Genomic DNA, 11,434 nt, shown 5'->3' on the forward strand with positions numbered 1-11,434 from the left:
TTCTTTTCATGAATCGTTTACTCAATTGTTATCTTTTATATGAACAGATATTTCTTAAAATAATTCTTATTGCTTTTACAGTTTTTTTTGTTTTTGTCAAAGATAGTAAGTTAATTAATTAATATGTCATTCCACAAATATATATTTTTAATGCTCATATAGAAATCCACTAAACACACTTTTTTTTAATATACAGGCTTATTGTTTATTCAGAAATTAAGAAATTCCCCCACAGTAATTAGCAGAGTAATACAGAATAATTTAGCATAGTTTGTCATGAGAAAACTTAACCGTAAATCATACAACCGGAAAAAGTGTAAACATTTTCCTTGCTGTCATATGATTTTATTTATTTTACTAAAACAAATGGAAATGAAGCTTAGACTCAAAAAAAAAACCCACCCATAAACCACCATAAAAAATACCGACAGCCCTAATGTTGTAATTAATACAATGATACGAAACACTTTTTCTTGTACTTTTTGGTAGTTGTAGTTGACCATCAGGCATTCTCCAAACCCCGCCCCCAAAAACTCATCAGCCAACCAGATGTCAGCAAACCTGATTTGCTAAAACAACAGTTTTACAGATTTCTCACAACACCTATTTTAGTGAAAAAACACTTTAAACACCAGGTTTAAAATCAAACTCATCGGCCGGGTTTTTAGCATGGTCGATATTCATCGTTGAGTGATTTCCGATCATAACGTTCTGCGCGTTCTCGATGTGGATGCACGACGGTTGCTGCTGCTGCAACGCGCCATGTTGCGAATGCATCGGCCCATGTGCCGGAGGTGGATGCATTGGTGCAGATGCACCACAAAACATGTTATTTTGCTGAATTTCGCTTTCTAGTCTCAGCCGCGCTAATTTTTCCTGCTCTCGTCGTAGGTCCGCTTTTATGGCGTTCTCCTCTTGTAGTCTCTTCTGTTCCTCGACTAGTTTCTTACGATGCTGTTTGGTCATCCAAATCGTCTTTTGGCTTGCCACTTTTTCCCGTGCGATGGCCTTTTGGGCGTTGCGTTCGAACATTCTGCTGCTTTCATCGAGAGGAACCTTCGTCTGAAGCACCAATGGAAAACTTTTGCGCGACAAACAGTTCTTGCGAGGTAGCAGCGGAATTACGGAGTTCATTTTGTGGTGGTTTTCCAGCGAATTCACGATCGCCGAATCGGCGCTGGTCGCGCTGAGGTTGGAGTTGAAGTTCTGGGTGAGCAGCAGCAGCGTGAATGCCGAATTCTCGATGGCGTCCTCCATACATCGCAACGTCGACTTTCCAGGTTGCTCGAATTCATCGGAAAATGTCGCGCCGACTCCACGGATGATACTCTCAAGTTTGTCCCTGAGTCTTTGCGCTTCGTCCGCGTCTTCGGCTTCGTGTAGGATCACAAAATCGTAAAAAGTTTCTTCGACGTCGCTTTGGCTCGGTTCTGGAGAGCTAACACTGCCAGGTTGAGTTGTCGGTTTGTGATCTGTAGCGTTTAGTGGCTGAGCTTGAAGTTTGTCGCCATCGTTTGGGGTGGACGAAAAATCAAGATTCGCGTTTTTGGATGTCACAAGTTGGGAGCTTCCGTTGTGGTCTAGACACTGCTTTGACTTTGTCGCGCCATTGATGTCCGCTGTCGGTAGCTGGCTCTTTGCACAAATATTAGCTGATTTATTAAGACGATGTCGTAGTTGGTCTTGACTGGTTGTAGTCTCGCTATCTGTTGGTGTTCGTAGACTCATCGGCTTTGATTGTTCCATATTGGATTCTGTAGCGGTTGCCAAGCTAATTTCGAGACTATAGCGCGAACTTGATTGCTGAGATGATGGAGGGCTTTCGTTTCCCTCTAGCGACGTCAAATTGTACGTTTCAGTAGGACGTTCGGTGTTGGATTCATTGATAATGTCAGGACCGCAGACTTGCTTTACTTCCTCCTCGATGTCTAAAGATGGCAAACCAGCCATTCTGCTCGACGCAAGAGCCTCGCGGTATGCTTGATCTCGTAGCAATTTGTCGCACAATCTCTCCTGCACCAAAACGGCGAAAACTCTGGCGATATCCAATAACGTATTGACATCTGTTGACTTAAAACCGCCAATGTGGCTACTGTTGACACGTTCTCCGTGCATTTTGACCATTTCGGCCAAGTATTTTCCAACGCTGCTGTCGCTGTTAGCCGTTAGCTTAGCGTGCGCCTCTCCAATCCTCTTCAGGAGAATCAAGCACATGGCATTCACCAATTCCTCCTCCCGCCTGCGGTCCATTTTTAATGTCAGGCTGACCCATCGTTCCTGCCCAGCCTGGGAAAGGATCTCAAATGCCTTGGCAAGATTCGCAAATCCTTGATCCATAAGCTCTACTCCACCGTCTGCCATTGTTTACGCAAGTACGGATGATCATACGTGAATATGTGCTCTCATATGACATGTTCAAGCCATTCCATTCAATCTGAAGTCACTTAGATGCGCTTGAGCTTCTGAATGCTGAAAGAAAAAGTGAAAGTTATGAGACGATTACAATATTTCCCCAGCTAACAAAAATATGAAGACTTCATTTGCAAAAACAGATAACTCTTTTATTTACTTTTATTTTCCTTTTACGCCCCGAAGAAGATTTCACAGGTTCATCAAGTTCGTTGAAATTATCCATCCTCGTTTTAGTTAAAACTCCTTTAGACGGAACTCCTCGCGCGTCTTTACGAAGTGGCTAGCAACCTTGTCACCTGACCTGAATACTGCGTGCCGATTCGCTAAACTTATTTTAGACTTATCTGGGCTGCGTTCAGCCCTGACAAAAACGGTGCAAAACGTTTTTTAAACTGAAACGGTGGTGCGTTGAACACACTGTTCTTATGACGCAAGAGTTGCAGCTATGGCAGCTGAGAAGGCCATTCTTTGTGTTCTTTTTGAAGAATTTTCAGAGCCTGATGAAATCGGTATAAATACGTGTTTAATACTACAAAATACGCTGGATGTTACAGTCACTGCCCTTGCCCTCCAGAGTAAAAGAGCACATCCCAAACGAGTGAAGGGGTTTGTGGAAACTGTGATTCCTAATTATTGTGATCCAACATTTGCCTCGCATTTCAGAATGAAAAGACGAAATATTTCAGGTGAAGGATAATCCACTTCTTACCTCCGAGACTGTGTTATGATCTATATGACCTTATTGTTTATATACATGCTGCTGCTGATTGGGCTGACATGTTTGACACACCCACCAAACAAGAGAAAACGCATCTCAAACACCGTTGCACACCGTTTCCGGGAAACATGTCGTTCAACCCGGAAACCGTAGCAAATCGTGGCGCACCGGTTTCAGCTTGAACTTGCCCCCGGTTGTGTTCACAAACAAGGGTGCTTGTCAGTTTCTACGGTAAAACGTGAACTTGCGATGCCTAGACAATGGACAAAATGTGTTTAGAGTTCAGAACGAGCTATATGTGGAGAATAACGCACGCCAGTCAGTTCATTTTTTTTTAAAAACATGGCGTTTATCGTTTTTTGCACATGAACTCTTCGTATGTTCTAATGCTAACGTTCCCATTAAGTTATTAATACGTTATTTCTGAATGTTCTCTGAACTTTCGAAACGTCCAGTTTTGCGTCCCTGGTGATACAAACGAGAAACATTACCTATTATCATCTTGCAAACATTACGGAAACGTTACTATTGGATGTTCTCTAAACGTTCAAAATATAAAAAAATGTTAAATGCTTAAAAAAAAAAAATTCCTGGTTATGTGAACTGGGAACAGTTTTATCACTTTGTAAAAAAAAAATGGGAATGTTACTTTCATGCACGTTCAAAACGTCCTTTTTAACAAATGTTTTAAAAGCGTTTTACGCAAACGTTAAGGGAACGTTCCGTTTTGGAATTTTGCGAACATTACGGAAACGTTACGTTTGAACGCTCTTTGAAGCAAGTAGCAACATTTAAAAATATCTGTTTCAGAAAACATTCTGTTTTGTTTTTGCGCGCAGGCTTTGAGAACATTATGAGCAGAACTTTCTATATTAGCACTTCTGTTCGAGAGAACCTTACAGCCTACGTTCTTCAAACCTGAGCTGGGTGCGTTGGCTCGATCATAAATGGTGTATGAATAATAAAATGGAATATTATTGATGTGTTTAATGACTCATCGACTTTTTTTTTTTCTTCAAAGAGTGAAGTCTGAAATGACTGCCAGACGTGACTTTGACCCAATAATGTATAAATACATCCTACATAATTCATATGCATTTTATAAACATGACAAAGAAGCACAAAAAACGTGTGTCTTACCTTTGTTATAGTTCTGCATTCATCCAGAAGCAGGAACTGGGACACAGAACCAGACTTTGAGACCTTCACAGAATAAACGGCGCATAAATGGACGGACTGTCAGACATAAAGCCGCAGTTTGCGGTTGTTTTGCATCTAAAGCATGAAGTGACACCTAAATGTGCCCAAGACTGAATGTTTGTCTTTTTGCTTTCTCTTGTAATGCGGAAGAAGTTCAGCTCTGTGGACTTCTGTAGGAGTTAAGGTGACCAGAAGATGGCAGTAAAAGTGGAATTCTTTTTATTTATTATTATGATTTTTAATCACTTTACTAAACCTTCAAATAACAGTCAGACAAGCATGCATTATCATCATTGCAAATTACAAACAAATTATAATCCAAGAAGTTTAGAGAGTTTTAAGGCACTCCTCGATTTATTGATTGAAACACAATTCTAAAATAATTTTTTAATTCCTCAAAACAAGGAGAAACTTAAACAAATCTACATTTATGTATATAAAACTTGGCTACAATCAACATATTATTGCATAGAAATTAAATCTCTTTGTTTTGCATAAAGACACCAAATTTAATGTGATTAAGGTTTCAAACCAATAGTAAGTCTTTCCTTTTAATATAAATATGACTCATTGTGTTTTTTATTTAAATAATTTTATACTGTTTATGCTCTGGCAATTACTTCATATTTTGCTAAGTAATTAATAAATTAACAATAGAAAATTTACCGTGACTTTTTCACGTGACGTGTGATTTTAATATCCATATTTGAAACGTAGTTTTTTTTAATTATTATTAAAAATAGTTAACATTAAGATTCAACGTTAAGAGCAACGTTTATATCATTAATTAAATAAATAAATTCATCGTTTACGTATTAACCACTTGACGTGCAATATGCACTGAAATATTTTATCTTGCTTAAAGTTAGTAAACACGTGCTAATTATATATTAATTAAAAATAAGAGATGCTTTTATTATGTAATACACCGCCAACTTTCGCGAGATTACAGCAGAGCCGAGCATGTGCGACAACGAGAGCAGGGTTTCGCGCGCTGAGTAAGTGACGCGCGGCTCGACCAATCAGCGAGCGGCTTGGAACTCCGCTCCGCCAATCAGCGGCCTGCCTTGCCTGCGGTGGGCGGGGAAACATGTTGTTGAACACTTTTATTGATTCGAGCCTCAATTTCATTGCGTTTCTTTGCGGGGTTGAACTGTAACAAAAGTGCAACGTTTTCACACTTTTAGCGCGTTTATTGAATTAAAATCACGTCTTCTATTCCCAAGAGGAAGATTACAGGTAAAGACCCGCTTTTAAAACCAGTTTCGGTTTTTATTTAAAGGTATTGTCTGTGAAACCGTGCGGACGCGCCTTATTTTACTCTAAATATTAATAAACTCGCATGTTTAATGTGTGCATGTTCATATTTATGTAATATTTAGCGCTTTTCGGTCTTTGACTTTCTGTCTTTGTCTTTGAATTTATTTTATATTGGCCAAAAACCCCGAAGTTAAGTCTAATTGTGAGGTTAATGCGATTAAATTAGTTATTAATGTCTTTTAATTCTGAAATAAACACGCGAATTTGTGCACAACAGTTCAAAACATGACCATAACCTACAAGAAAGTGTTTGGGAAGGTGTAACTTGAGGAATGTAGGAATTCTGGATGGGTTTGTTCTACATAAACTCATTATATGTAATTTAAATGATAAATGTTTTGTAATTCCACTCATTTTCAATTGGTCCTAGTTTATATTTGTCATTTAAGAGTCAAGACCACCCACATCATGACCAGCACACAACCCCTTCATTAAATTCCCGTTTGAACTGACTGATTTCTACAAGTACACCTCAGGTAGACTCGTATCTGAAGTTCAAGTCTCATTCCAGCTTCCTGTTGTTGGTTTAAAGTCGACAACATAAAGACGGATGTTGTTTCACCCACTGCAGTGCCATTGAGTGACGTTAGGGGGCGTGTCCGTCTATTTCCGCCAATAACAGGCGTGGTTTGGAGAGCTGAGATGTCAACAAGGTTTTTTTTTTAACGCTGTTATACACTACTTCGCCTGTAAATCTCAGGCCAATTTGAAATTGAATCTTGACATGTAGCATGGTGATACCATGGTTTGTACCATTGGTAATGTCATGTTTTTTGGGCACATACCTTGATAATACCATGTTTTTTGGGCACATACCATGGTAAAACCATGTCTTTTTTGGCCGTGTGCCATGGTAAAGCTAAGTATTTTGGGCATGCGCCATGGTAAAGCTAAGTATTTTGGGCATGCGCCATGGTAAAGCTAAGTATTTTGGGCATGCGCCATGGAAAAGCAATGTTTTTTGGGCACGCGCCATGGTAATACCATGTTTTTTGGGCACATACCTTGATAATACCATGTTTTTTTTGGGCATGTGCCATGGTAAAGCTAAGTATTTTGGGCATGTGCCATGGAAAAGCAATGTTTTTGGGCACATACCTTGGTAATACCATGTTTTTTGGGCGCGTGCCATGGTAATACCATGTTTTTTGGGCACGTGCCATGCTAAAGCCATGTTTTTGGGCACGCGCCATGCTAATACCATGTTTTTGGGCACGTGCCATGCTAATACCATGTTTTTTGGCATGCACTTTGGTAATACCATGTGTTTTGGGCATATACCATAGTAAAGCTGTGTTTTTTGGGCACGTACCATGGTAAAACTGAATTTTTTTAGGCATATACCTTGGTAAAGCCATGCTTTACATTAGTGTTCTTTGGCGTATGTTTGTAATATCGTTGTATATAAATATTGTAATCATTTAGTCTCATGATGTACATACTCCACGTTCGGACATTCAACGCGCCATGCTAATACCATGTTTTTGGGCACGCGCCATGCTAATACCATGTTTTTTGGCATGCACTTTGGTAATACCATGTGTTTTGGGCATATACCATAGTAAAGCTGTGTTTTTTGGGCACGTACCATGGTAAAACCGAATTTTTTTAGGCATATACCTTGGTAAAGCCATGCTTTACATTAGTGTTCTTTGGCGTATGTTTGTAATACCGTTGTATATAAATATTGTAATCATTTAGTCTCATGATGTACATACTCCACGTTCGGACATTCATGGAAAATATTGGTCAAATGGTGTTGAAATGCTTAGAAATTAAAGTACCTTAGGTTTTACCATTTGCTAGCATCACTGTATCATGCTAATGCATGATTTTTTTTTGTAATGGTATCTACATAAAGTTGTAAAGAAACAGATTGCTTTTAAAGCAGCTTCTCAGAGTATCAACCCTAAAAGCTCCGGAGGAGATGAATGAGGAAAAAGCTGCCGTGTCGCTCACGTCACTGTGAAATGAACACCTTTTTCCTGCTCTTTGAATGTCTTGGCTCGAAGCCATTGTCTGAATTATAAAAAGCAAGGCGGGAAACAATCTCACTCGCTGACGTCGCTCGTTGCAGGTTTGCCGCCATGTGGATCCAGGTGCGCACTATGGATGGCAAGGAGACCCATCGGGTCGACTCCTTGTCCAAGCTCACCAAGGTGGACGAGCTGCGCGTGAAGATCGCAGAGCTCTTCAACATCGAACCCCAGAGGCAGCGACTCTTTTACAGGGGCAAACAGGTGACGTGAGGCATTCATAAGCTGTTTTACTTCTCTAATGTGGGCAGGGATTGGGTTTATCTGGCTTAAAGGGTTAGTTCACCCCAAAATATAAATTCTGTCATTAATTACTCGCCCTCATGTCGTTCCAAACCCGTAAGACCTTCGTTCATCTTCAGAACACAAATTAAGATATTTTTGATAAATGTGAGCGCTCTCAGACTAGGCCTGTCGCAATAATCAATATATCAACTTATCGCGCAATATATGTACTTGACCTCAATAATTTTTGGTGACACAATATATCGCCCATTATATTTACTTAAAAATGTATGTCACCATGTTTTGTGCATTTCACTTGCGCCTGTGTCTTTTGCAGCTTCTCGTACATAACGTGGTGTAGAGGTGCTAGTTTCATCTGCAGATATGGCCTTGTTTAGGGATCTGTGTCTTTGTGCATACGGACATCTGACTGCTAAGTAGTGATTGTGTTTCTCAGCAATAGTGTGCGCCCTTCATTTACAGAGAAAAGAAGGTCAGGGAAAAAGCTGTAGATGGGAAGTCTCCAAAGAGAAAAGTCTTTGTACATTTCTTTTCTTTTTTTCTACTTGTTACTTTACACTTTTTTGTTAGAAAATGTTTATTTACTATTTATTCAGGTTTTTTAAGGTATCTAATATTTTGATACTTAATTTCCATGATCTAAATATTCTTAAAAATTAAAAGTTCTTTGTCATTTGGAAGCGTGTAGACCTTCTTGCATTATTATGCTGTTACATTATGAATATATATTCAGTGGCATAAAATGGTCTTTTAAATGACAATAATATCACTTATCGCAATTATTTCTGGGGCAATATATCGCACAACAAAAAGCTGTTATCATGACAGGCCTATCTCAGACCCTCCATAGACAGCAACACAACTGAAACGTTCCCAGATCCAGAAACGTAGTAAGAACAAGGAAAAAAAAAAAAGTCAGTGTGACATCAGTTGCTCAACTTCAGTTTTGCGAAGCTACGAGAATACCTTTTTGAGCCCAAAGAAAACACAAATAAATTATTTAACAATTCTTCTCCCCTGAGCTACGTCTTCCACCATTTTGGACAGTCCCCCAGAGCGTAATCAGCGTTGTTTATGCTTGCGTATGCGTTGTGATACTCTATAAAATGGCGAAAGACGTAACTCGGGGGAATTGAGAGAATTTTTATTTTTGTTTTCTTTGCGCTCAAAAAGTATTCTCGTAGCTTCGCAAAACTGAAGTTGAGCCACTGATGTCACACGGACTGTTTTACCGATGTCCTTACCATGTTTCTGGACCTGGGAACGTTTCAGTTGCCTTGCTGTCTATGCAGGGTCTGAGAGCTCTCACATTTCATCAGAAATATCTTAATTTGTGTTCCGAAGATGAACGAAGGTCTTACGGGTTTGGAACGACATGAGGGTGAGTAATTAATGACAGAATTTTAATTTTGAGGTGATAAAAAATGAACCATTATTTTGTGTTTTGTTGTTATAAAGTTGTCTTTGGCCTTGATTAGATGGAAGATGGTCACACGCTCTTCGATTATAACGTCGGGTTAAACGACATCGTGCAGCTTCTGGTGCGTCAGGCGACGCTGCCGAAGGACAAAGAGGCCGAGCTGTCCGACTCAGACTCCGGCTGCGGATCGGCCCAGAGCGAGTCGGATAAGAGCTCCACGCACGGCGAGAGCGACGGCCAGAGCGCCGGGACCTCGGGCCAGACCGACACGCTGGACCTCATCGACCCTGGCTTTGGCTTTTACAAGGTGACAAAACCATTGATTTATTAGAAACCGTGTCACGTCCGATAGACAAATTGAGTTAAAAATTGTCGATTTCACTATAAACATCTCGTTGGCCTCAAGTGATTTCAATTATATAATAAACAAGTTCATTTCAATTAGCTTTTCTCTATTGGTACATTTGTGTAAATTGGTTAAGCATTTGTAAAACCTTGTTTTTTTTTGTTGTTGCAAGAACTAATGTTTGTAAAATCACTTTGTACATAAGTTGTCACGTTAATTGCACATTAAACTATTCTTGCGCAAATTGTTGCATTCAGTGAGCATATTATAAATTGATTCCACTATAAACATCTTGTTCGTCTCTTGTATTTCTAAATGATCTACAAACGTAATGGTGTAATGAACAAACTTTTTTTTTGTAATAGTGAATGTTTTGTTTGTAATCTAAATATATTAGATATTTATACGTATATCAACAAAGCGTAACAAACACTTTGTAAAATGAATAAATCATTTTAATATTGTGGTTTTTACAGTTAAGTTTTGTTTGTTATATTTACAAGTATACAGTGCATTTAAGAGACGCTTTTATCCAAAGTGATTTACAAAAAAGAAACGAAAGCAATTTTTCTGTATTTAAATATTTTAAAGATATTTAAATTGTGTGTTTTGTTACACTAGGCTCTAAAATAATTTCTATATTGTCATCGTAAAGCGTTTGTAAAACCATTCTAATGTATCCAAACTAATGTTTAATGTTTGTGAAGTCACTTTTTACACAGTTGTTTCGTTCACTTAACAAAAAAAGCAAATGCGACAACTTACATAATGACTTAATTGCTCAAACTTAATTTTTTTTGCAGATTGTTGCATTCGATTTGCATCATATCGATTCCACTACAAACGTCTTGCTGGCTTTTTTTCCTATTAGTTAGTAAATGTAATTTGTAAACTTTTTTTCCAGATAAATGAGTTTGTGGACGCTCGAGACTTAAACATGGGTGCCTGGTTCGAGGCGCAGATCATTAATGTGGCAAAAACAACAAAGTGTTCGGATGAAGACGGAGGCACTGATGGGGAAGAGGAGATCATTTACCACGTCAAATACGAAGAGTGAGTCTAAATGTTTAGTTACTGTACGTATCACGCTGATCCTGATTGTGAACCTTCTGCTCCGATGCAAAAGAATCATATTTGACCTCAGTTGTGAGTGCGAGTTTACTGTCTAAATTAATGCTGGGTGGTATGACCAAAAATGTATATCACGGTATTTTTCTAAATTATACCGGTTTCACGGTACATGACGGTATTTTTTTTTTTTAATGCTTGACCGGGTGTTAACCATATCTTCTACTGATTGAGAGGAAATACTGCAGTATATTGACTTATAATGCTCTATTTTACTGTCATGATGAGTGAATATTGTCAAAAAATACCACACTAAATACTGACTAAACACGACCCCTTTTAATACATGTTAACCAGGAGTCACTCTCATTTATAATCACGGCATCGTCTGATAAACTCAACATGCATCTACACTAAAGAGCGGCTATGCGGTGGTTTTGGCTAGATTACTCTTTTGTCTCGTGCAGCGCACTGCCTGCATCTGAGTAACAAACTAAAAACAACAACACAAAAAAGTGCATGTGATATTAACAGACGAACTACGCTCATATTTCTAATTCCAAACCATCAGTAAGCGGCAGGTGCTAGGAAACACTGTTTTGTACTAATTTATTGAGGAGTCGGCTGCGGTGCTTCTCTGCCGCTCACTGCACAGAACAGACACCGAA

The 11,434-nt window shown here is 39.0% G+C and overlaps 2 protein-coding genes across 2 annotated transcripts in view; one reads left to right on the plus strand and one right to left on the minus strand.

The window, feature by feature from the left end:
• Window positions 1-209: 209 nt before the first annotated feature.
• Window positions 210-4,502, minus strand: LOC107549396 (TIR domain-containing adapter molecule 1-like). The gene is made up of 2 exons (XM_016230463.1): window positions 4,271-4,502; window positions 210-2,469 (listed from the first exon to the last, which is right to left on the minus strand). Exon 2 carries the CDS (start codon window positions 2,359-2,361, stop codon window positions 625-627), a length of 1,737 nt encoding a protein of 578 aa, XP_016085949.1. The 5' UTR covers window positions 2,362-2,469; window positions 4,271-4,502; the 3' UTR covers window positions 210-624.
• Window positions 4,503-5,440: 938 nt separating this feature from the next.
• LOC107549364 (E3 ubiquitin-protein ligase UHRF1) overlaps window positions 5,441-11,434 on the plus strand; it is a 28,174-nt gene continuing 22,180 nt past the window's right edge. The window contains exons 1-4 of the mRNA XM_016230411.1: window positions 5,441-5,569; window positions 7,728-7,890; window positions 9,411-9,659; window positions 10,603-10,751. Of these exons, the coding sequence (XP_016085897.1) occupies window positions 7,738-7,890; window positions 9,411-9,659; window positions 10,603-10,751 (551 nt within the window). The 5' untranslated portion in view covers window positions 5,441-5,569; window positions 7,728-7,737. The remainder of the gene's footprint in view (window positions 5,570-7,727; window positions 7,891-9,410; window positions 9,660-10,602; window positions 10,752-11,434) is intronic.

This window comes from Sinocyclocheilus grahami, unplaced genomic scaffold, assembly GCF_001515645.1.
Source record: "Sinocyclocheilus grahami isolate Dianchi unplaced genomic scaffold, SAMN03320097.WGS_v1.1 scaffold370.1, whole genome shotgun sequence".
Lineage (NCBI taxonomy): Eukaryota > Metazoa > Chordata > Actinopteri > Cypriniformes > Cyprinidae > Sinocyclocheilus > Sinocyclocheilus grahami.